At 67.7% G+C, this 23173-nt stretch overlaps 1 protein-coding gene across 4 annotated transcripts in view; it reads right to left on the bottom strand.

The window, feature by feature from the left end:
* The window catches only part of KMT2D (lysine methyltransferase 2D), a 28143-nt gene extending 7283 nt beyond the window's left edge, over positions 1-20860 (bottom strand). For 2 of the 4 annotated variants that reach the window (XM_053967398.1, XM_053967400.1), the window contains exons 1-40: positions 20793-20860; positions 19257-19335; positions 19059-19185; positions 18721-18971; positions 18543-18640; positions 18270-18435; positions 17962-18127; positions 17760-17874; positions 17514-17680; positions 16572-17386; positions 16202-16336; positions 15248-16110; positions 14919-15032; positions 14490-14600; positions 14285-14389; positions 13892-14073; positions 13635-13799; positions 13437-13543; positions 13302-13343; positions 12995-13210; positions 12770-12916; positions 12570-12686; positions 12192-12316; positions 11918-12107; positions 11475-11549; positions 11057-11161; positions 10760-10933; positions 10398-10482; positions 10043-10287; positions 9697-9770; positions 9568-9618; positions 7757-9436; positions 7421-7594; positions 7075-7223; positions 4799-6870; positions 4583-4706; positions 4400-4487; positions 4188-4254; positions 3819-4051; positions 78-3161 (exon numbers count right to left, since the gene is read on the bottom strand). In XM_053967398.1, coding sequence (XP_053823373.1) covers positions 78-3161; positions 3819-4051; positions 4188-4254; positions 4400-4487; positions 4583-4706; positions 4799-6870; positions 7075-7223; positions 7421-7594; positions 7757-9436; positions 9568-9618; positions 9697-9770; positions 10043-10287; positions 10398-10482; positions 10760-10933; positions 11057-11161; positions 11475-11549; positions 11918-12107; positions 12192-12316; positions 12570-12686; positions 12770-12916; positions 12995-13210; positions 13302-13343; positions 13437-13543; positions 13635-13799; positions 13892-14073; positions 14285-14389; positions 14490-14600; positions 14919-15032; positions 15248-16110; positions 16202-16336; positions 16572-17386; positions 17514-17680; positions 17760-17874; positions 17962-18127; positions 18270-18435; positions 18543-18640; positions 18721-18971; positions 19059-19185; positions 19257-19305 — 13053 coding nt within the window. In that variant the 5' untranslated portion in view covers positions 19306-19335; positions 20793-20860. The remainder of the gene's footprint in view (positions 1-77; positions 3162-3818; positions 4052-4187; positions 4255-4399; positions 4488-4582; positions 4707-4798; positions 6871-7074; positions 7224-7420; positions 7595-7756; positions 9437-9567; positions 9619-9696; positions 9771-10042; positions 10288-10397; positions 10483-10759; positions 10934-11056; positions 11162-11474; positions 11550-11917; positions 12108-12191; positions 12317-12569; positions 12687-12769; positions 12917-12994; positions 13211-13301; positions 13344-13436; positions 13544-13634; positions 13800-13891; positions 14074-14284; positions 14390-14489; positions 14601-14918; positions 15033-15247; positions 16111-16201; positions 16337-16571; positions 17387-17513; positions 17681-17759; positions 17875-17961; positions 18128-18269; positions 18436-18542; positions 18641-18720; positions 18972-19058; positions 19186-19256; positions 19336-20792) is intronic. The other 2 variants (XM_053967399.1, XM_053967401.1) reach the window with 1 other exon arrangement.
* Positions 20861-23173: the final 2313 nt, after the last annotated feature.

Genomic DNA, 23173 nt, shown 5'->3' with positions numbered 1-23173 from the left:
GGAGGAAAAAGGGGGCGTGAGCAGTGCCAGCGCAGCCCCTCACCCATCGCACCCCCAGCCCAGCCTCTGCTGCTCACCTCCCGGCCCAGCAGCAGTGACTGTGGCCGTGGCTCTGTCCCAGCGCTCCGGTTCTCCACGTGCCCATTGAGCTCTCCAGGGCTCTGAGCTGAGAGCTGCACGTTCTTGGCCCGCAGTAGTTTCTGCAGCAGCAGGTGCCCTGCCTCAGAGCGCCCACCCGGGGCCAGCAGGCTGTTGGCATGGCTGTCCCCAGGGTCCCCATTGGCCTCTGGTTTCGCTGTCTCATCTCCATCCACCTCACACTGTACCACTGCTGCCGCCTCTTCCTTCGGCTCCTGCTTCACCAACACCTGGGGGGCTTCACCTGCCATGGGGGCCCCCTCTGGCACAGCCCCATTGACGTGGGTCTCACCAGGGTCAGCTGGGTCCACCCCAGGTGCCTCGGGGTCCCAGGGGCCCTGTGCTGGGTCAGGGAGGGCCCCGCCTGGTGTGGGAGTCAGCCCCGGCTCCGCGGGTGCCGCAGGGCTGGGGGCCAAGGCCGGGACTCCCGGTGACGTCTTCTTTGGCTCTTGGGGGCTCTGCTCAGGGCTGCCCAGGTGCTGGGGGGCACAGCCCAGGGGCGAGGGGGCTGGTGGCGTGGGGAGGCGGATGAGGCCGGGCTGGGGGCCACGGGCAGCCAGAGCTGCCTGAACCAGCTCAGCCAGGGGCTGCTGGGGAGGCTGCCCTGGCAGCACCCGCCCCGGCTCAGTGGCAGAGATGGTCTGTGCCTCTGCTGGGGCATCTGCCCGGGGCTGGAAAAGGGGCCCCATGGGACGAGGGGGCTGGCGGGTAGCTGACAAGCTGTAGTCCGGGGCCTGCCCGGGGAAGGGGCCAGGGGTCCGTAGTGCCTGGTTCTGCTGCAGCAGGCTCTGCTGGTGCCGCTGCACCAGGAGGGCCTGGAGCTGCTGCTGCTGCTGTGGTGTCAGATGCCGCAGCTGCGGGTTCTTGGCCAGGACACCCTGGAGCTGCGCCCGGATCTGGCCCATCACCGGCCCTGGCACCTGCCCCAGGAGACCTGGGGGGAGAGTGGCCGTGCCCGACGCTGGCCCTACTTTGTGCTGAACGGGGCTCTGGAGCCGCGGGGGCTGCGGCTGCCCTGGCAGTGCCCCTGCCAACCCCTTGCCCGGCTGCTCTGGGGGCCGCGGTGCCGGCACCATGGCCTGTGCTGGGCCTGTCCCACAGCCCAGCTGTTGCTCCGCCACCCCGGCCGTGTCCCCGTGCTGCTGGGACAGCTCGGGGTGGACAGCCCCAGGGCTCTGCAGCGGCGGGGCGAGTAGGGCACCTGGCTGCCCGGGGGCTGCCCGCAAGACACCTGGCTGTGGGGAGGTCAAGAGGAGCTGCTGGCCCTGCCCTAGCTCAGCCTGGTGCTTGGGGGCCGTGGCCTCCGGGCCCCCCAGCCCCGGGGGGTTTAGGGCTCCCTGCTGCTCCCCGTGCAGCTGCTGCCCCCCGCTCTCGCCGCCCTCAGCGTGCAGGGCGCTGCCGTCCATCCCCACGGGCTGGTCCTTGGCAGCCAGGACCGCCGGGGCCGGCTGCATTCCCTGACTCAGGTGCAGCACAGAGGGGGCCTGGCCCCCCGCCCCGTGCTGCGGAAAGTGCTGGATGGAGGGCTGCCCCTGGCCCAGCCCCAGGAGACCTGGCTGGGCAGCCGCCGAGTTCTGCTGCTGCTGCGGAGCCAACAGTGCCCGAGACTGCCCCAGCTGCTGGGATAGCACGAGCCGGTGGCTCAGCATCCCCGGAGTCTGCGGCGTCAGCTGGGGCGAGCCCAGCACCCGCTGCTGGTGGGGGGCCAGGACGACCTGGCGCTGGGGTTGGGGGTGGCCCAGCACAGGCTGGTGCTGCAGCCCTGGCCCGTGGCCCAGCACGCCTGGCTGCTGCTGGGGTGAGAGCTGCTGCACGAGGAGGCTCTGCTGGCTGCCCAACAGCCCCGGCTGCTTCGGCACCATAGGCTGAGCCCCTGCGCCGGGCTGCGGGGCTGGGGGCTGCTGCTGCTGCCCCAGCACGGCTGTTGGCTGCACTGGGGCCTGGCCCAGCACACCTGGCTGCTGCATGGATGCCTGGCCCATCATGCCTGGCTGCTGCAGTGATGTTTGGGCCAGCACACCTGCCTGTTGCATTGAAGCTTGTCCCATCACACCTGATTGCTGCATGGACGTCTGTGCCATGATGCTCTGTGGCTGCATCGAGCTCTGTCCTATCAAACCTGGCTGTTGCATGGACGCCTGACCCATCACACCCTGTTGCTGCATCGATGTCTGTCCCATCACACCTGGCTGCTGCATGGACGCCTGTGCCATCACACCCGGCTGCTGCAGCGATGCCTGTCCCATCACACCTGGCTGCTGCATGGAGGTTTGACCCATCACGCCCTGTTGCTGCATCGATGCTTGTGCCATGACACCTGATGGCTGCAGTGACGCCTGTCCCATCACACCTGATTGCTGCATGGATGCCTGTCCCATCACACCTGATTGCTGCATGGCTGCCTGTCCCATCACACCCGGCTGCTGCATTGATGTTTGTCCCATCACGCCCTGCTGCTGCATGGCCGCCTGTCCCATCACGCCTGGCTGCTGCAGCGACACCTGTCCCATCACACCCGGCTGTTGCATTGACGTCTGTCCCATCACACCTGGCTGCTGCTGCAGCGACACCTGTCCCAGCATGTTCTGCTGCTGCAGTTTCTGTGCCAGCTGCATCCTCTGGAGCTGCCGCTCCTGCATCAGGCGGCTGTCAGCGGCCAGCCCGCGCAGCGCAGGGTTCCCGCTGAAGAAGGCGCCAGAGGAGCCGGGTCCCGGGGCGTTCCCTACGGGCTGCTGCCCCATGAAGGACAGGCCCTGCTGCACGGCCATGGACACACCGCCCTGGGGCAGGCGCAGCCCCCCAGGCTGCCCCGGCTGCTGCCCGAGGCCCTGCGCTCCCACCAGGGCTGCCCCGGGCTGCTGCACGCCGTGTGCTGAGAGGAGCTGTCCCGGGAGCTTGGACATGAGGCGGGGGCTCTGCGAGGGGCTCAGGGCCATCACGGCTGAGGCCTGGTGCTGGTGCTGCTGCTGCTTGTTGCGGTACTCAGCCATGAGGTTGGTGTGTTCCTTCTGCTGCTTCCGCACCTGGCGGGGACGGCGAGGTGTCAGTGCCAGGAATGGCAGGGTTTTAGTGGCAGGAATGGCAGGGTTTTAGTGCCAGGGACAGGGAGACAATACAGCCTTAGCACTGGGGATGGTGGGGCATCAGCAGCAGCAATGGTACAGCTTTAGTGCCCAGGACAGAGAAGCATTAGCATCAGGAATGGCACAATAACAGTGCTAGAAATGGCACACCACCACCACCGGAAATGGCACGGCTTTACTGCTGGGGACAGTAAGGCATCAGCACTAGGAATGGCACAGGATAAATGCTGGGGACAGTGGGGCACCAGTGCTGTGGACAGCAGGGCATTAGTGCTGCGAATGGCAGTGCATTAGTGCCAGAACAGCAAGGCATTAGCCCCAGGAATAGTGGGACATCAGTGCCAGGAATGGCAGAGGGTTAGTGCCAGGAACAGCAGGGAATTAATACCAGGACTGGCTCAGCATTACTGCTGGGGACAGCAGGGCAGCAGAGCCAGAAATGGCACATTGACTCTGAGGACACCACGTTTGCACTGGGGACAGCACAGTGTTAAAGTCGGGAATAGCGAGGCTGGCACTGGGAACAGCGAAGCGTTAGCGCTCAGGACATCACATTTGCACCAAGGACAAGGTGCCCACCCACATGCAGGGTCCTACCTGGTCCAGCTGCTTCTGGATCTTGCTCTGCTGCTCCGTTACCAGCTTCAGCTTCTCGGCGTCGGCCTCGGGGAACTCCCGCCCGGCTTTCTTGGCCGTGCGCTGCTTGGCACACAGCGCCTTGCGGGACTTGCGGTGCGCCCCGATCTGCTCCTCCAGCACCTTCAGCTGCATCTGCAGCAGCTGCTGCGTGTGGAACAGCCACTCCTCGTACTGGCGCTGGTCGGCCTCGTCTGTGGGACGGGGAGAGGGCTCAGATCAGTGAGGACCCCCGGGTAAGCAGAGACCCTGGGTCAGTGGGGACCCCGGCCCCAGGACCAGGGTGAACCCTGTCCCGCACCACGCCGGCCTTGCCATGTCAGTACTCACTGATGACGCCCTGTGCAAAGGTGGGTGGGTTGGGACGAGCCTGGGTGGGGTCTGTGCCACTCCGCTCCTGGCAGAAAACGGAGTGTTTGAGACACGTGCTGTGGATTTGTCCTCTCCTCATTAACCCAACCCCCTCAGAGAGCCATAAAACCACCAGTTCTGGCCTGCCAGCCCCAAGAGACCCCTGTAGGCCACCTGGACACCCCACTCACCTGCCCGCTCCCCGCCAGTAAGTGGTTCTGCATCTCAGAGACAGCCGGGCCCCCTGAGAGCCGCTGCGCCAGCAGGGAAACCTGTTGCCTTTGGAAGACACACACACACAAATGGGCTGTGAGCCAGAGCCAAAGCAACCTACCTGCCCCACCCTGTGCCCCCCAGATCCCCATGTCTGTTACCTGTTCATGCCTGGGGCCACCCCAATGCTGCCCTGAGCCATCACTTTCTTGATGCCCTTCAGTGCCACCATCTTGGCCTTGGCAATGGGGTCCATGATGTCCTCGGCCGCAAACTTGTCCAGGTCTGCTGGGACAGAGACCACAGCACGCTCAGCCCTATGCCCCCCACCCGAAAGGACCCCGTGCTCCCCCAAAACAGTCACCCACAGCCCCTACCTGTGTCTGGGAAGAAGCTGTTGGCCAACTGCTGCTGCATGACGAGCTGGGGGGGCTTCAGGCCCAGGGTGGGGGGCTGCACCCCGGCCATCGGCTTCTGCACCAGCACCTGCTGCTGGCTCTGCTGCGGCTGCCCCAGGGCTACCTGCACCCCGTGGGGGGATGACAGCACATGGGGCTGCCCAGAGCCCATGCCCATGTGGGGGGCCAGAGCTGGGCCCTGCTGGGGTGCGTTGAGCCGGGGGGGCTGCGGTGGCAGCAGCGGTGGCCGGGCCACCAGCCCCAGCTGGAGGGGTGTCTGCGGGGTGCCCAGACGGGGTGGCTGCCCCTCGGGAGGCTGCCCAGATGCTCCTGTGTGCAGCATGGGGTGCCCTGGGGCTTGGAGGTGGGGAGTGCCACGGGGCAGGTGGGCTGACATCTGCTGCTTCTTCTGCAGCTCCTTCTTCTCATGCTCCAGGAGGTCCTCGATGAGCAGCGGCAGCTCGCTGGCCACCAACGAGCTCTCCATCTTGTCCAAGTCATCCGCCGGCGAGTGCCGGGCACTGCCCAGCCCCAAGGCTCCGCTGTCCAGCTCAAACTTCTCCAGCAAGGGGTTGCTCTGGCCACCCAGCTGGGCAGTTGCCAGCCCACGGCCAGGGCCGGTGTAGGGGTCCTTCTCCAGCACGGGGACACCAGTGTGGCCACTGTTGGAGAACTGAGTCAGGCTGAGGCGAGTGGGGCCGGTGCTGGAGCTCAGCAGGGTCTGGCCAGGTTTGACGCTCAGCCCCAGGGAGGCAGAGATTTTATCTGTGCCCTGCAGTGCTTCTGACTTGACGGGCACCGGGAGGCGCTCGGGGCCGGTGGTGGTGAACTGGCAGGGTGAGGTCTTCAGGCAGCCGTCCTCCAGCTTGGGCTTGACGTCAGTGGGCAGCGAGCCGGCCTTTGCCTCTGCACCCTGTGCCTTGAAAGCTGGGTCACTGGCCAGCACAGCGCCCGTGGGGCAGGCAGAGAGTCCCAGGCCCATCCCAGACACCAGTCCTTCCTTGGGCACCTCCTGATCCTCCGCAGATGGGGTCACATCTTTGCTGTCCCCAGGGTCGGGGAGCTTCAAGGTGGGCGCTGGTGGCTCTGTCTTGAGCTGGGCCTCACGCTCAGCCTTCTCATTGGCCGACTCCACCAGGCGCAGGTGCTCATTGAAGATGTCCTTCTTGTCACCAGTGTCCAGCTCGGGGTCAGTGTAGGCCAGCAGGTCGAACTCGTCGCCATTCAGCAGGTCATCAAGGTGGGGGTCTGCTGTCTCCAGGCTGTCCAAGTTGTCCAAGTCATCATCCCCTTTGGCCACATCTGGATCCAGGCTAAGGTTGGCCAAATCATCATCATCTTCCAAGTCCTTGTGGGAGCCAAAGTCGTCATCCAAATCAGGCTCCACGGGCACCTCGCAGGGCAGCCGCCCCCCCTCCAGGCTCAGGTGGCTCTTCCCTGGGGCCGGCGCAGGGTCTGGAGCGGGGCCATCCTTGGGACCCTCGGGGCGGAGGGCGGCACCGGAGGACAGCGGGCGCGGGGGGATGTGCTGCTGCAGCTCCAGGGTGGGTGCTGGCAGCGGGGGTGCCGCCTTGGCGTGGGGCTGCTGGTGGCTGTTGCCCATCTCTGCTCCCTGCGGGGACGTGGGTGGCAGCGGTGCTGGAACCTTCTGGGATGGCAGCGCCTGCAGGGGCATGACGGGGGTGCACAGGGCCTGGGGGGTGCCCTCCTCCCCGGGCAGGAAGAATCGAGGCCGGGGTGCCTGGGGGGCAAAGGGAGATCCCACGACACCCCCAGGTCCTTTCTGCACGTTGTGTCGTAGCTCGATGAAGGGAGCGCCCAGGGCAGCTGGTGAGGGGGGCACGGCCTCGGCAGGGGTGGGCAGGCGGGTGCCCAGGCTGCCCATGGGGGTCCCAGCGGCCGGGGGGGCGAAGCGGGAGGTGACAGGGAGCCGCAGGGCCGCCACGGCCGCTTGCTGCTGCTGCTGCTGCCAGAGGTGCTGCTGCTGCTGCGGGGATGGCGACGGGAAGATGCCACGGGGGTAGAAGGCCTGGGGGGGCCCCACCGACGCCCTGCAAGACACCGTGATGTTGGCACCAGCTTGGCACAGCCCCGAAACACTACGTCCCATTCCCCTCAGACTGCGCCAAGCACCCAAACTCCCACAGCCATCCCCTCCCACCAGAGCGATCCCCACACGCTGGGGGTACACGTGTGATATGTGCTGGCTCCCACCCGTGCATGCTGAGCCCATCGCCCTGCCAGGGGGCACCCACCGCCCGCTGATGTCCAGCATGGCTGGCGTGGCCGCCGGCGGGGGCCGGGAGAGCCGCTCGTCCTGCGTGAACGCTGCCTGCACCATGACAGAGCCGGGCAGCTTCCCAGCGCCAGCTGCCGTGGCCAGAGTCCCGAGGAGAGCCTTGTCCTGGAAGAAGGAAGGAAAAAAAGAGAGTCATCCCACCATCAGCCACATCCCTCCCCTTGCCCCTCCATCAGCCACATCCCTCCCCGTGCCCCTCCATCAACAACATCCTCCCTGTGCCTCTCCATCAGCCACATCGCTCCCCGTGCCCCTCCATCAGCCGCATCCCCCCCGTGCACACCGTGCCCCGGCTCTCCCACCTGTGCCGGCTGGTACGGGGCCACGGCCCGGCTCAGCTCGAAGCTCTGCCCGCCGGCCTCAGGTGCCCAGCCAGCTGGCGAGGAGGAGGCAGCAGCAGCCGCGCTCTCCTTCTCCTGCCGGAGGCTGTTCCGCTGGATCTGCTGGCGGATGAGCAGCTCCCGGAGCCTCTGGCGCTGAGAAGAATTCAGTGTTAGAGTCCAGAGTGGCAACAGGACCAAACCCAGCAAAACAAACGACATACAGAGTGGCCACCAATGCCTCCACAGTCCCAGTTTTTCCCTTTCATTCCCTCCCAAACCCGAATGGACGCAACTGGATCCCAGGAGAGACCTCACCTGGCGCTGCTTCTCCAGCTCCGACTGGCTCATGGTGCCCAGAGCCCCGTCCTGGGCACCAGGCAGCTCCGCCAGGTCCCGGTTTGGGGGTGCCGAGAGCCCTGCAGCCACCTCCTCCCTCTTGTCAGCCGTCAGTCCCAGCGCAGCACGGGGCAGGAAGGCTCCAGAAGGGTCCTGCTGCTGCGGGGGGGCCGGGGGCTGCGGCGGCAGCACTGATGGGGGCCGCAGGGGCGAGAGGCTGTACGAGTCGGGGGCGGCAGTGCCAGGGCCCAGCGGGCTGCTGGCCTGGTGGAAGCTGGGGGACGAGGCGTAGGCCGAGCTCTGGGGCTTCCCAGAGCCGTAATGGCTGTTGATCCCGTGGGGCTGGTGGGACGGGGAGCCCTTGAGCGGCTCCGAGACGGCCGGGGGGAAGGTGAAGCGCATGGGGGGCTGGCTCCCCGGGAAAACGCTGGCGCCAGGCGAGCGGGCAAAGGGCGGCTGTGGCCCGGCCGCTGCCTTGGCGTGGGGGTCACCTGCCGGGGTGCCCCCGAAACCTCCGCCAGCCGCCCCCACTGACTTGAACCCCGGCTCCGGCATCTGTGGACGGGGGGGCTTGTGCAGTGGGGTGAAGGGATCCCGGGACTGCGGCCGGGAGGGTGGCTGGGAGTAGGGATCAGGGGACTGGAAGCGAGGGGTGACAGGGGACTGGCAGAAGGCTTCGTTGGAGAGAGGGCGGGGGGTTAGGGGGGACTGGGAGCTGGACTGGGACTGGGGGCTGGCAGGGATGCGGGAGAAGGGCTCAGAGGGCAGGGAGCGGGGCGGGAGGGCGCAGCAGGCCTCGGGGGGCTGCAGCCGGGGCGTCAGCGGGGGCTGCGAGTAGGGGTCCAGGTAGGGCGACTGACGGTACAAATCAGGGTGGCCAGGGGGTGAGGGGGCCAGGGGATGGGGGTCGGGGGGCCGGTGCCCCAGCCCCGGGCTCTGCGGCTCTACCTGAGAGACCCGTGGGGTCATGGGGGCTTTGAAGACGTCGGCCGCCTTCAGCTCCGCAGCCGAGAGGTGGGGGCCACCTGGGGAGTCCCCGTAGCCCATGGCAGAAGTGTAGCCGGGCGAGCAGACCCCCAGGCTTCCCCCATCCTCCTTCTTCACCTCCAGAGCCTTCTTCTGCTCCCCGAAAGGCAGGGGAGAGAGCAGAGCCTCGGGCGGCCGCGCCCCAGGACTCCCTGGCACCGAGAGGTTGTCCAAAGAGGGGCACCGGGGCTTCAGGAAGGGGTCAGGGGTGCCAGGTTGGTGCCGGGGGGTGCCAGGCGGGGTGGGGTGGAAGTCGGGGGGAGCACGGGGGGCTGCGAGGGGCTGGGGCTGGCTAGGGAAGGGCTGGAAGGCAGCCCCCGACGTGGGGCTCTGGCCCAGGGGCGAGGGGAAGCGGGGCTCCAGCGCGTAGGCGGGGGCCGCGCCGTAGGGGTCGTGCGAAGGCACTTGGGCAGGGGACTGGGGCGGGAGCTTGAGGAAGAGCTCGCTGGGAGACTCCGGTCCCCCTCCGGCACCCGCCGGGGGCTTCAGGAAGCCCTCGCCGGTGGCGGGGGGGCTGCTGATGTAGACGGGCTGTGCCCCTGGCGGCACCGGGATCCGCAGGTGCAGCGAGGGCCTCTCAGGCTTGCGCAGTCCCTCCCCTTTGGTCTGCTTGTTGATCTGGCTCTCGGCCTGCTGCAGAGAGAGCCAGGCCGTCAGCGCTGTGGGAGCCCTCCCCACGGGTTGGGCACGGGCTGGGGGTGGGCACACCAATGTCCCCAAGGGCTGGGCCGGGGCCGCCGGGCACCTCCCCGCGCCTCACGTACCTTCTGCACCTTGTTGATGCGATGAGCCGCCCGGTTATCTTTGGCCTTTTGCTAACAAAGACACGAAGCCAGCTGACTTGCAGCCCCCGGTGCCCCGGCCCCCCACCCCGCTGACCTCCTGGCACTCACCAAATACGGGGCTTTGTCCGTGGCAGGGACTTTCCTCCAGAGCTTCATGATCTGTTTGCAGCGGCTCGACCAGTCTGGGAGTCCAGTACGAGCAGATACAGGGGAGGAAAGCAACATTAGCCCGGACCTGATGAGCCCACTCATATCCTTGGTGGGTCACCGTTCCTCCCTCATGTGAAAGGACAGCCCAGGAAATGGAGCTAAGACCCCCTGCCCACTGTAGAGAACACTTCAGTGGCAGAAAAGCCGGGATCTCCCCTCGAGAAAGGGACCAGGGGAGTCATGCTCCACCCATACCCCCAACCCTCACCCCAACGGGGCGGCTGCAGCCCCCCCAGAGCCCTACCTGGATAATCCTGCTTGAGGTTGGGGAAGTTCATGTTGGCGTAGAGGACAGGGGAGATGGTGGAGAGCTCACCCAGCTCCTCGTCCTTCTCCCAGCGCTGCAAACTGCGCTGGTTGTAGGACAGCCCGTCACCCTCGCCCTCCGTCGTGGGCGTCGTGGGGGTCGAGGGGGTGGTGGCGGCCGAGCTGCTGGCCCAGGGGCTCTCGGGCTCGCAGTGGTCTGGGCTGAAGAAGCCACTCCGCTCCCTGAGTGGAGAGGAGAGTCACAGAGGGTCAGGTTGTGAGGGAAGTGTGGGTCCCAGGACACCCTGCAGCTCAGTTCCTCCCAGGAGGGCATTCCCAGCTCCTCTAAGTACCTGCTGTCGAGGAACGGGGACTGGCAGACCCCCGAGTACGAGTCCAAGGACACGGATCCGGAGAGCGAGCCCAAGGAAACGCTCCCTGTGAGGGAAAGGAGATGGGTTGCAGGGAAAACAAAGTTGGGGCACACACCTGCATCTGCCCTGGGGGCCCAAATAACCCCCAGACAACACAATCCCCAAAATGCTTTCCATGTTCACCCCCAGGAGCCTGGGCTCTCAGAGACAACAGGCACCAGCGCTCTCCAAGCAGGCCAACCCTGTGAGTTTGGCTTTCCTGAGGCTGGAAACAAGCCCTGCCCTTCACCACACTCTCCAGGGACCTCCTGGATGATGGGGGCTCTGCCAATTCCACCCACCCTGCCCCGAGAGCTGGAGGTCTCCTTGCAGGAACGACCGCTGTGCTCGGCTGGGGTCCTGCCCGGCCTCCATCCCCGCGGCCACGCAGTTGAGGGGCTGCTCCCCGCGCTCCGCCGAGCCCAGCACGTCCTTGAAGAGCTGCTGCACGTCTTTGCTCTCCATCTTGGGCAGCTCTGCGGAGGCAAACGAAGGAGCTGGGTGCAAATACCACACCGATGGGAAGTGGAGAACCCTCGGGGGTCACGCTCCTGGGACCAACGCCGCTTCAGCAGAAGAGGGCTGCAGGACGCTCTCACCTTCCGTGGGGATCTTGTCGAGGTCGGAGCTCAGTGCTCCCTCGCCCGGGGTGGCTGGTTTTTCGCTGTCCCCGCGGTCTGGGGAATCCTTCGGCTCGTCGGCCCCTGTGAGGAAGAATCAGAAGTGCCCTCAGGCTCTGGGGACCCCCAGCTCAGGGCTGGGGACCCCCACGGGGCAGCCCCCGGCACCCAACAAGCGACAGGAGGCCTTCGGTCCTCCAGCGCCGCCGCGCCACGCGGGGGCGCTCTAGCCGCCACTCTATGGTCACCGGCATCATGGGAACTGACGTGCTAGGGAACCATAGAGCTCAGCCCTGCCTAGAGCGGACCCTTCAACCATCGAGTTTCGTCTCGATGGCTGAGGGCGCCCTACGCCCCGTGGAGGACTCGGCTGCCGGGGGTCCCACAGGGGTCTCACCCAGGTCCTCGGCCTTCGCCTCGTCCTTGCCATCGTCGTCGGGAGCGGCGGCGCTGCCGTCAGTGCTGTCGTCGCCTGCAGGGTAGCCCAGGATTCAGCGAGCAGGGTCAGGAACCGCCCCCCCGAGCCCCAGCGTCCTCCCACACCCCTCAGTGGCGATGGCCGCCCCTCACAGCCCTCGAGCCTCAGAGCCCGCAGCAGCTGCTCACAGTGGGGGTCCCCCAACAACGCCAGTGACCTCCAGTATCCCCCCAAGACCCCCAACAACCCCTCAGCCATCCTGTGGACCCCAACAACTTCCAACAAACCCAGGGACCTGCAATAACCCCATGGACCTCCAACCACACTAGGGACCCTCAATAACTCCCCCACTAACCCCTGTAAGCCCCCTCCTGGACAGCAGCCGTGGTTTGGCTTGCAGACCCACTCCTGGCCACACTCACCTCGGGGGTGGGTGGGGGTCTCCCTCCTGTCCGGGGCGCCCCCCTGCAGTGCCCCAGTGAGGCTGGGGTCCCCCTTGGGCCTTGGGGCACCCTGGCCCAAGGCGGGGCGGGCGGCCCCGTCCCCAACCCCGCCTGCTGCCAGCAGCGCCTTCCGGCTCAGGTCCATCAGTGCCTTCCCAAAAAACGCCTCCTGGAATGGGAGGGTTGCGTCAGCATCGGAGGGGGGGGGCGTGTTCCCCCCCCACCCACCCCCAGCCCCCCCATCCATCCCCACCTGCAGGTACGGGGGGAACATGTCCTCCAACTTGCTCTTCTTCCGTCCCCGGCGCTTCTTCTTCTCGTCCCCCTCTCCTGAGCCTGGATCCAGGCCAGCCTCGGCGGGGACATCAGCGGGAGCCCCTGCAAAACCCCCCAGCAATGAACACCCACCCCCCCAAAAAGGGTCTGGGGCTGTTCCTGTGCCACTGGCACAGCGCTGTGAGGCGCACCCTGAGGGCCCCCCCACATCCCTGGGGGTGAGAAGGGAACGGGAAATGGAGAAAAAGAATGGTGCTGAGAAATGAAAGGGGAAAAGGGGGGGGAAAAAAGAGGGGGAAAAAAGAGGGGGAAATGGGGGGGGAAAAGAGGGGGAAGGGGTGCCACTGGGCCCTACCTTCCTCAGGGTGTCCCTCGGTGCTCAGCCCCTCTCGCCCCACGTCTGGCAGCACCGCCGAGACCTTCTTGAGCCGCGTGTGGGACTTGCGCTGCCGCACCATGAATCCACCGATGCCTGGGGGGGAGCAGAGGAGGAGTGGGGATCACAGCGGGGTCACAGAACAGCCTGGAAGGGTTCAGGGTCTGTGGGACACTCACCAGGCCGGTAGGGTTTGCGCTTCCTCTTCTTGCACTCCTCAGGGTCCTCAAGCCCCTTCCCTGAGTCCCCATCAGCTCCAGCGTCGCGGTCAGGGCTGGCTGGAGCCTCGAGCTTGATCTCACACTCCATGTGCTCCACACCCACTGCTGGGGTGGTGCACGTTAGCGGGATCCCCTGACACCCCCACCTGCAACCCCCCAAGCTCCCCCAGCGGGAACACCCACCGTCAGCTTTGAGCAGCTCATCGGTGTCCAGGTCACCGTCCTTCTTGTCCTCAGGGCCCAGGGGGTCACCCCCCTCCAGCCCCCCATCCCCGTTGAGGGTGCCCGGGCGGCCCTTGCGCTGCCGCCGCTTGTGCAGGGGTGACAGGGTCAGGTTGCGCAGCACGGCCATCCCCGTCTCTGTCAGCCACACGCCCTCGAAGCGGAAATACTGCGGCTCTGAGGGGACAAACACCAGCGCTGGGTGCGTGGCCAGAAGAGGGCACAGCCCTAGGAACCCCCATGGCCCCGGGGAGGGCACTGCACGCACCTGGATCCTTGGCTTTGATCATCTCTGCAGAAGGCGCGGGCACTGTGGCAGGAAAGCAGAGGAGCAGGTGAGTCCCCACAACACTCAAACGCCCCCCCAGGTCCCCCAGAGCTCCCCCCTGCCCCGTGAGCTCACCAGGCTTGACCACGTAGGGCTGGCAGGCGCTGCAGTCGAAACCTTCATCCGCAGCCTGCTCCACCTCCTCCTCAGTGAAGAGGCTGTCGCACGCGGCGTGCAGCCACCTGCGGGCAGCGTGGGGGACCCATCACACACCACGGCCTCCCCTGGAGGACCCCAGATTTGAGCCCCTCAAGCCCAGGGCACCGTGCTCACCGATCGCAGTGCCGGCACTGGATGAGCAGGTCGTCCTCCACGTACTTCTCGCGGCAGAAGGGGCAGACGACGAGGCTGGCGCAGGGCGCGCAGTGGGTGTAGTTGTTCTGCCACTCGCAGTGGAAGCCAGGGGACACAGCCCCACACTGCACACAGCACACGCACCTGCAGAGAGAGAGAGAGAGAGAGAGAGGGGCCCGAGGGGTCAGCGCCAGCACCGAGCTCCCCCCGCGGCTCCCCTCGTGTCCCCCACGCACCACTTGCACTTCCAGCCGCCCTTGGGCACGGTCTGCAGCGGCGGGTCCAGGCAGTAGGTGTGGTAGCTGATGTCGCAGTCGTCGCAGAGCAGCAGGCGCGAGGGGTCCGAGGCTTTGCCGCACACCTCGCACACGATGCACTCCACGCAGCGCCAGCCCTTCAGCAGCATCACCTTGGTGATCTGGGTTCATGGGAGGGCAGCCAGGTGAGCCCCGGGCATGGCCACAGGGGTCCCCAGGCTCAGTGTGGCTGTGGGGGACACCCCAGGGCTTGGCACGGACATGCCAGAGCACAACTCAACACACAAGACGTGCCAGGCACGACCTCGTGTGTCCTTGGGGGGCACGGCACAGTTCTGTGATGGGGTTGGGGGTCCTGGGCCCCCTCCTCACCTTGCTGTTGACACAGTAGGGGTGGTAGCACTGGGAGCACTGGGAGCAGGCGAGCAGGTGCCCCTCGGCCCCACGCCCGAAGCTGCCACACACCACGCACATGTCCTGGAGGGAGAGGTTGTGAGTGAGGAGACAACGGCTGGCAGAGGAGAGACAGAGTCTGTCCCACCCTGTCCATCTGTCCATCCTGCCATGCCCTCGTTACCTGCATGAGCACAAACTTGTCTGTGTTGGAGAAGAGGACGACTGTGTTCTGCATTGTGTCATCATCGTCCTCGTCCTCCTCCTTGCTGGGCGAGCTCTCCACATCAGCGAGCTGAGGACAGAGCAGGAGGCTCAGCACTGAGGACACCCTCTCTGTGCAGTCTGGGGGCACCAGGAAGATGCAGGGGCAGCAAAACCCCTCCCCAGGGGGAAGTTCTGTACCTGCCCTATGTTTTTGTGCTGAAGCCCCCAGACTCAGCAAAGGCGCAGGCAGTTCCACGTCCCGTGAGACCCCAACCCCCCCACACTAAGGGTTCTTAAGTCTTTCCAAGGAAGGGATGATAGGGAAGGGGATGGAGGAGACTCTCAGCTCTCAGCCTAACAGCTCAAGGATTCCCTGGACCCCACCTCTGCCCCAGCCCAGCCTTACTGCTAAGGTGTCAACAGACGAGGTGGTCGACTTCAGGCGTGCACGGCCTCGGCCTCGGCCCCCGTGGGACCCACCTCGGGGGCGTCTCCGCCCAGGGAAGCTGCTGCTGCGACCCTGTGGCCAAGGGGAGAAGGGGAGTTACAGCACCAGGAGGCCCAGTGGGACCCTCATGCCAGGGCAGCAGAGGGGCACAGCCCCCATCCCATCCCACCACGCGCTCAGCCCTCGCCTACGTGCTGCAGGGGCAGCCCAGGGAGGGGACGTGGCCCCAGCAGGGCGCTCAGGGTGAGGGGTCCCCAGAATTGTGGTGAGCAGGGGTCCCCCGATACCTGCTTGACACGGGAGCGCCCTGGGGAGCTGCGGCGCCGGCTCTTGTCCCCGTCACCCTTGGCTGCTGGCTCGAAGAGCAGCGAGTCGTCAGTCTCAGCACCCAGCGGCAGTGACCCAGCATCCTCCTTCTGCAGGCTGGCATCAGCCGAGGCCGGGCCCAGCTCAGGGGACAGAGACCCCCCACCCTCAGGGTCTGGGGACCCCAGCAGCGGCTCCGAGCCGGGGAAGCTGCTGCTTGTGTCCCCCTGGCTCAGGTTGGAGATCTCGTTGAGGATGTCGGGCCGTGGGCGCAGCGCGGGGGGCTCGGGGCACCCCTCGTCCCCGTGCCCCAGCAGCTTCTCGCCGGTAGTGCACACCTCCATGGGGGTCTCAGGGCCCAGCTCCTCCGGTTCCAGGAGCAGGGGGGACCCTGAAGGGGACCCCTTGACTTCAGGGTCCCCCGCAGCCCGACTTTCTTCCAGGGCATCCTCCTCACTGAGTGGCGGGGAGCTTCCACTGGTGCCCTCCCTCTCCAGCCTTGGTGCCTCTTCTTCCTCCTCTTCCTCCTCCTCAGGCAGGCCTGGGAAGGGCCCCAGCTCAGGGGCTGGGCTGCCGTGGGGGGCATCTCCAGGAGGGCTGGTTGGGGACTCCCCCTCGCCACCAGCCATCTCCATCTCCTCATCCTCAGGTGGCTCAGCAGGGGCCAGGGTGACAGCAGGGGAGCCCAGGGGTGGCGGCGGGGAGCCAGGGGGGTCGGTGTCCATGGCGATACCAGGGCTGCCAGGGGGCTCAGGCAGGGCTGGGGTGGGGGGCTCGAGCACCTCGTCCTCCTTGGCATCAGGGGAGGGAGCTGGGGTCCGTGCAGGTGAGATGGCACGGAGAGCTGGGGGCAGAGAGGGGGGGAAGAGTGATATCACAGCCTCCCAGAGACACCCACCCCCCCAGTCCCAACCCTGGTGTTTCCCCAGACCCACCTGGGGGAGCTGAGGGTGGGGGTGTCATCTCCGGGGGCAGCGAGGGCTCTGGCTCCAGCTCCATCTCCTCCTCAGGGAGCACCTCTGGAGCCAGGGCTGGCGCTTCCTCTGCCACCGTCACCTCGGGGAGGAGACCTGGGGGATGGAGTGAGGGAGTGTGGGGGTCCCCTCCATCCCCTCTGTGACTGAGAGGCAAAACTCCCCCCACCACAGCTCCACAGTACCCCAAAAAGGGCACCAACATATGAAAAGAGAAGGAATACGGGGATCGGGCAATGCCAGTGCTGGGAGAAGCCCCTGGTGCAGGACCCCCACACCCACTGGAGACAACAGGAGGGGAAAGGAGGACAGTGAAAAGTCCCCAGATTACCTGGTGGTTTCAGGTCCTCCTCGGGGGGCAGCTCGCTGGGGACTGGCTCTTCAGGGGGCAACTCAACAAGGGGGGGCTCTTCAGGGCTCAGCTTCTCGGGGGGCAGCGCTTCGGGAGGAGGCTCCTTGGGGAGCAGCTCGACAGGGGGTGGTTCAGTGGGGGGCAGCTCATTGGGGGGCAGCTCCTCCAGGGGTGGCTCCTCCAGGGGAGGTTTGGGGGGTGACCCATTGCGGGGCAGCTCGTCAGGGGGTGATTTGTCAACGGGCAGTACTTCAGGGGGCAGCTCATGGGGGGGTGACTTTTCAAACGCTGGTTTCTCAGGGGGCAGCTCAGCAAGGGGAGGGACATCGAGGGGCAGCTCATTGTGGGGTGGTTCACTGGGGGGCAACTCCTCGAGGGAGGGTCTGTCAGGGGGCAGCTCAGCAAGGGATGGTGTCTCGAGGGGCAGCTCGTCAGAGGGAGGCTCCTCGGGGGGCAGCATGAGAGGAAGGGGCTCCTCAGGGGGCTGCACATCAGGAGGCTGAATGTCAGAGGGCTGCGTGTCAGGGGGCGGCTGATCGAGGGGCAGTTCATCAGAGGGAACTTCTTCCAGGGGTTCCTCACTGGGGAGCACCTCCACAGAGGCCAGCTCGCCAGGAGGAGACTCGGCATTGCCTGGGGGAGCCTCCTTGGGATCTGGGGGTGCCTCTTTGGCGTCTGGGGGTGTCTCGTTGGGGTCCGCGAGGGGCTGCGTCTCCTCATCGCGCCCCACAGGCTCCAGCTCAGGCGGGGGCACGGGCACATCCGTCGGCTTGCTGGGGACAGGGGACTCTGACCTGGGATGGGGGAACCTGCGTGAGGGGGCAGCGCTCGGGCCACCCTGTCCCCAGGGCTGTGGGACACATCCCCCCACCCACAAAGGGCCGGAGCCCCCTCCAAACCACTACCCCCATCCCCACTCACATCTGGGCGGGCGGGTCAGGCCCTGGTGAGCGTTCTGGCGCCGTGGGGACATCGGCCGTGGCACGGCGCTGCTGGCAGTCCCCGCACACCTCGGACCCCGGGGACCACTGGCAGCTGGAGTCAGGCCCTGCGGGGTGCTGGCCACAGTCTGAGCAGACCCAGCAGTTCTGGGGGGGAAGCAGAGATGTGTCAGGGGATGCAGTGGGGGACAGGCACCCTGCACCCCTGAGCGAGAGCAGGACATACCTTGCACTTCCAGGAGCTGGTGGGGAGGCCCTGGGTGGCTGGCTCCGTGCAGGAGGTGTGGTAGCCCTTGTCACATGCCTCGCACACCAGCATGGCAGAGTCCTGGCCGGGCTGCCTGTAGGGCACAGGGGCAAGTGAGGGCTGGGACCCCACCTTGGGGGCATACCCCCCCCCCCTCCCCACCGCGGGTCTGGGGGCTCACCTGCAGGTTTGGCACACTTTGCACTGGGGGCACTGCCAGCCCGAGCGCTTGCGAGGCGTCAGGGAGATGTCCAGGCAGGCCCCGTGGAAGTGCTGCCCGCAGCTGGTGCAGAACACCAGGTCCCGCAGGTCGCCCGGCCCGTTGCACGCCGAGCACCGCGCGTCCTCTGTCAGCCACAAAAAAAGGGGGTCAGGACCACCTGCCCGTGGGATTCTACCCTGCCGGGACCCATCGCCAGGGCAGGAGGGTCCCAGCACCCAGGGGTGGTGTCCCCAGCACCCAGGGGTGGTGTCCCCAGCCCCACGCACCCATGTCCACGGCCTCAGCCACGTGCTCGGGGCAGAGCAGCCGCAGGGTCTTCATGGACTGGAAGCAGCCGCTGGCGGCGGCGCAGGGGAAGTGGTAGAGGCGGGAGCAGCCGGTGGCCGCCCGGCACGGGATGGTGGCCCCCGCCCGCCCGCAGCGTTCACATTTCTGAGGGCAGAGGAGTCCAGGGGGTGAGCACTGCTGCAGGGCAGCAAGTCCCTGCAGGGCAAACCAAGTCCCTGCCATCACCCCCGGACCCCTCGGGATCCGCTCACCTGTGAGATCCCTGAGAAAACAGCTCTGGCCACGCCGGCCGCGTCCGGTCCCGCGCCAGCCGCCCAGGCCGCACACCAGTGGTGCACCCAGCAGTGCCCTGCGGGGAGGGGGTGTCAGGGACAGCTTGGGGACACTCAGGTGGCAGGATGGGGACCCCCGTGCTGTGATCACACTCACCCGTCGGCTCGAAGAGCTGCGCTGGGGTCACCCCCTCGGAGAAGCCAATTTGTGCCAGGCCATCGCCCGCCAGCTCTGGCTCTGGGGGGAGCTGGCTGGGCCCTGGGGGAGGCTGGCCGGGCCCATCAGGGGGCTCGTGGCCCACCAGCCGCTCGGGCCAGTCGGGCACCGGCTCGAAGCGCTGCAGCTCCCGCTGCCCGTGTAGGCTCCAGTCCCCACAGTTGCAGAGGGCACAGCGGCGGCCCAGCGGGCTGTGAGGGGACAACGGGGGCGGGTGTCAGGGATATTCAGGACCCCTTCGATAGCTCCACGCCACCCCCGAGTCCTCCCACCCTCACCTGCCAGCCTCGGGAGGTCCCTCCATGCCCGTGCTGTCCGGCTCCGGCCCCGCAGAGGCTCCTTCGGGGGGTTTCAGGGGGTCCCCCTCGGCGCTGCCCATCTCCTCCGAGGCCATGACCCCATCGGCTGTGGGGACAGGGGGTGTCACCACCACAGGGGAAACAGGGACAGGTCCCCAAAATCCTGCCCTGGCTCACCTGGCGCGGCTGCGTCCTTCTCCTCGCTGGGCACCTTCTGTTCGTCCATCCTGCCTCCGGCGTTCCTGGGGGGCCACAGCTGTGGGGGGGACACCCGTCAGCACCAGGGATGGTGACACCTCCCCCGGAACCCAAGGGACAGGGCAGTATCTCCCCATCACTCTCCCCAAGGCAATTTAGGGGCTCTGGGACTGGGAATGTCCCCCAGGAGCAAGGGGTGGCTCCCTGCTCCACAGGGGTCCAGGAGACCCCCTGGCCTCCCCCATCACCCTCTGCCCACCAGGCCCTCCCCAAGTCCAGCCAGTGACACCCTAAAACATCTGGGGCAACCAAACCCCCAGGTGACCTCGATTAAACCGTGGGGAAGGGGGACCAGTGACCCCGGCTCTACCACACACCAGCACCCCAGGGAGTCACCAAGACCCCTGAGAAACCCTCAGGACCCTCCTGGGAGCACACCCAGTGCTCACAGCGAAGCTGGGACCCCCCCCAGTGCCTCCCACATGGGGGATCTTCTCGGGGAATTTGGGAAGCAGCAAAAAATGGGGTCCCCACCACCAGCAGCTGCCTGTGCCCCTATTTCCTCAGACCCAGCACCAATCCTGCACAGCACAGGGGGTCCCAGGATAGGTACAGGGGGGAAGAGTCACCCCAAAACACGACAAAACACAAACCGGGGGGGGGGGACCATGCTCTGATCTGCAGCCGCCCCCTCCCACTGCTGCCTCAAGTGCACCCCAAAAACCCGAGAAGGCTCCAGCACCGGGGGGGGGGTGGGGGGGGGCAGCGAACGGGACCCCAAACCGGACCCCGAGGCACACACGGGGTGAGCGGGGAGATCTGGAGGGGACCCGCGGGCACGGGGGGAGCCCCAAGGCAGAGTGCAGGGCACCGGGGAGGGGGGGACGCGCTGGGGCAGCGCCAACCCCCCCCCCCCCAAAAAAAACCCGAAACGGCGCGGGGAGAACGGAGGGAGCCCCCCGGCGGGGTCCCGGCCGCGGGGTAGGAGCGTCGAGTCCCACCCAGCACCTCCCTCGCCCCGGTTCCCGGTGGGCCCGGGGGGGATTCGGGCCCTCCCCGGAAAGGCTCCGGGCCCCGGGGGGAGGCCCGGCCCGCGCCCCCGGGTGGGCCGAACCACCACGAGGGGACACGACCCCCCCCACATCCTCCCCGGTGCGCCCGGGCCACGCTTCCCCCGCTCCCCGGTGCAACCGGGGGCTCGAGCCGGCCAGGCCCCGATCCCCGGCCCACCGCGGCCTACGCTGGCACCGGCACCGGGCCCCGAGCGCCGGGCCCGGCCGTACCTGCGCCGCAGCCGCCCGGGCCCCACCGGTACCGGACACAAAGGCGTGGGAGCCGCGCTCTGGGCCCGGCCCCGGTCAGGCCTTACCGGGAGCGGCGGCACGGCGGAGGCGGCGCGGCCCGAGCCCGCACGACCGCGGGGCCGCTCCTTCCGGGGCCGCCGGGGCCCGTCCCGCCCGCCCGGGCCCCCCGGCGGGGCCGTTTGCACCCCCGCGCCCCCCGCCCGGTGCTCACCCCCGCGGCCGCCCTACGCCGACGGGCCTCGGGGCGCGGGGCGTTCGGTGCTCCCCGGCGCGGCCATTTCCAGAGGAAAGTAGGTCCCGCCGCCCGCCCCCGCCCCGCCCCGCCCGCCCCGCCGGGGCCGCCGCCGCCGCCGCGCTGGGTCCTAGTGGGGAGCCGCGGACCGGGGGGGGGGGCGCCGCCGCTCCCGCACTACTTTGGGCGGCGGGGGCTGCGGGCGGAGGGAGACGGTGCGCGGCGGGCGGGCGCTGCGGCCGCGGGGGGGGGGGGGGGTGCGGGGGGTGTGACGGCGCGCGCGCGGCCGCAGCGCACGCTGCCGGGCGGGGCGGGGGGGGGGGGGAAGATCCCTCCGCCGCGCTTAACCCCGGCGGCGCCGGGGCGGGAGCGCACGTGGGCACGGAGGGGGCGGGGCCGGCGGCGCCAGGCTCCGCCCCCCCACCACCGGCACCGGCACCGGGGGCAGCCCCGAGGATGGAGCGAGGGAGGCCTGCCGGACCGCGATGGCCGCGGGGTTAGAGAGGAAGGGAGGGTGGGCTCCGGGATGGGGTCCCCCGAGCAGCCGGCGGCAGCGAGATCGCCCACCGTGCCCCGGGCCGGTGTCTCCGTTATCAGCCGCTGTGTCCAGTCCCGGGGTTCCCCGTAGCGGCCGCCGGGACAGGTCCCGGTGTATCCGGAACAGCTGCTGTGTCCGGTGCCGGTGTCCCCGGAGTAGCGGCTGTAGCGGTCCTGGGGTCCCCGGTAGCAGCCGCCGAACCCGGTCCTGGAATCCCCGGTAGCAGCCGCCATGCCCGGTCCTGGGGTCCCCGGTAGCAGCCGCCGAGCCCGGTCCTAGTCCCCGCTCACGGCCACCGCGTGCTGCTGCTGAGCCACGGCCCTGCACCACGCACGCCCGGTCCCGGTATCCCCGGAGCAGCCGGTCCTGCTCCCCATTGCACGGACACCGCCAGCGCCACGCACACCCCAGACCCGAAGGGATACACCGGCCCGGTACCCCCCGTGTGGGGCCACATCAGCCCCGTCGGACCCTGAACCCCCCCGGGACCCCCCAGCCCCGGGGAGGGGTAGGGGGGGGTCAGACCCAGGGCCCCCGGGAGCCCAAACCCCCAGACCCAGAGATTTGGGAGGGCTATTGAGGGGGTGCAGCCCCCCTGAGCCCCCGGGCTGCTTTACCCTGGCCCCAGCACCCCAATAACACTTCACGCCCCCCAGCAGCTCCTGCTCCTCTTTTACCACCATAATTGGGTAATTAGCAACAATTAGCCCGACTGGGTGGAGATAAGCCACAAGGGGAACCGCAGCCAGAGCCCCCCCCAGGCTCACGAAGCTGGAGCTGAAGTTCTCAGGGAGAGAAATGGGGAGGGGGGGACAGGGTTGAAGGACCCCCCCCCCCCAAGGGTCCCAGCGAGGCTCTTGGGGTGCTCAGTCCCACGAGGAGGGGGCACATGGGAGCACATCCAGGCTTGGAGGGAGCCCCGTGCTGGAGCACATCCAGGGGTGTTGGAAGGGAGCCTCACACGCTGCCTCCCCCCCCCAGTCCAGGGGTTTACAGACAAAACAACGTTGAATTGTTTCAACCGCGACTCCCACGGGTCCGGCCCCACGCCGGGAACAACACCCGCATTCAGCCCTGCCTGCCGGAGCAGGGACGGCCCCGACCTGTCCTTGTGCGTGTGGGGGGCAGCAGCGATGAGCTGGGGGGCTTCCCGGCTGGGCCAGGACCCCCAGCCTGTGCGAAGCGAGGGGTTCCCACCCGCGTGGATCCCCCAAAGCTGCTGCCGTGCTCTGGGCGAGGGCCCCGGGGAAGGGTCTGCCCCACGCCAGGGATCACCTCAGGCTGGTGGGTCTGCCATGGGAATTGTCCAGCCGGGTCGATCTCTCCTCGGTGAGCTCCGTGAAGATCCCCATGGTCACCCGAGGGTGAGGGGACATCAGTGCCAGCACGGCAGGGCTCCGTGCCCCAGACTCTCCTTGGCTGAGGACTCGAGGAAAACGGCCCCTCATGACTCTGCCAGCTTCTTCCCTCCATCTGTCCTCACTTCCCCGCAGGGGACAGCCAGGACGTGTCACTGGGACACACACACACACACACACACACGTGGGACCCCAGAACCCCCCTGACCTCTGCAGGGCCTGCTCTGCCTTGCTCCCCACCAGCACCTCGGGCACGCTGCGGGCCCAGAGCACCCTGGCACCCCTTCCCCGGGAGGGACAGCCCCTACCGTGCCTCCCCCCAGCATTGTGGGGGGTTTGTCCACCTGGAAGCTGTGGGGACAAGGGGACATCTGGGCACTTCATCCCAGCGAGGGGTCCTGCCTGTCCCAGGTCACTCATTCCCGAGCCTCGAGGGTTCCTCAGGGAACGTCACCCAGCGGACC

The sequence above is a fragment of the Vidua chalybeata genome, chromosome 30 (genome assembly GCF_026979565.1).
Source record: "Vidua chalybeata isolate OUT-0048 chromosome 30, bVidCha1 merged haplotype, whole genome shotgun sequence".
NCBI classification, from domain to species: Eukaryota; Metazoa; Chordata; class Aves; order Passeriformes; family Viduidae; genus Vidua; species Vidua chalybeata.
Note: the sequence above shows the minus strand (reverse complement) of the source record. Positions and strands in the feature narration are given on the sequence as shown.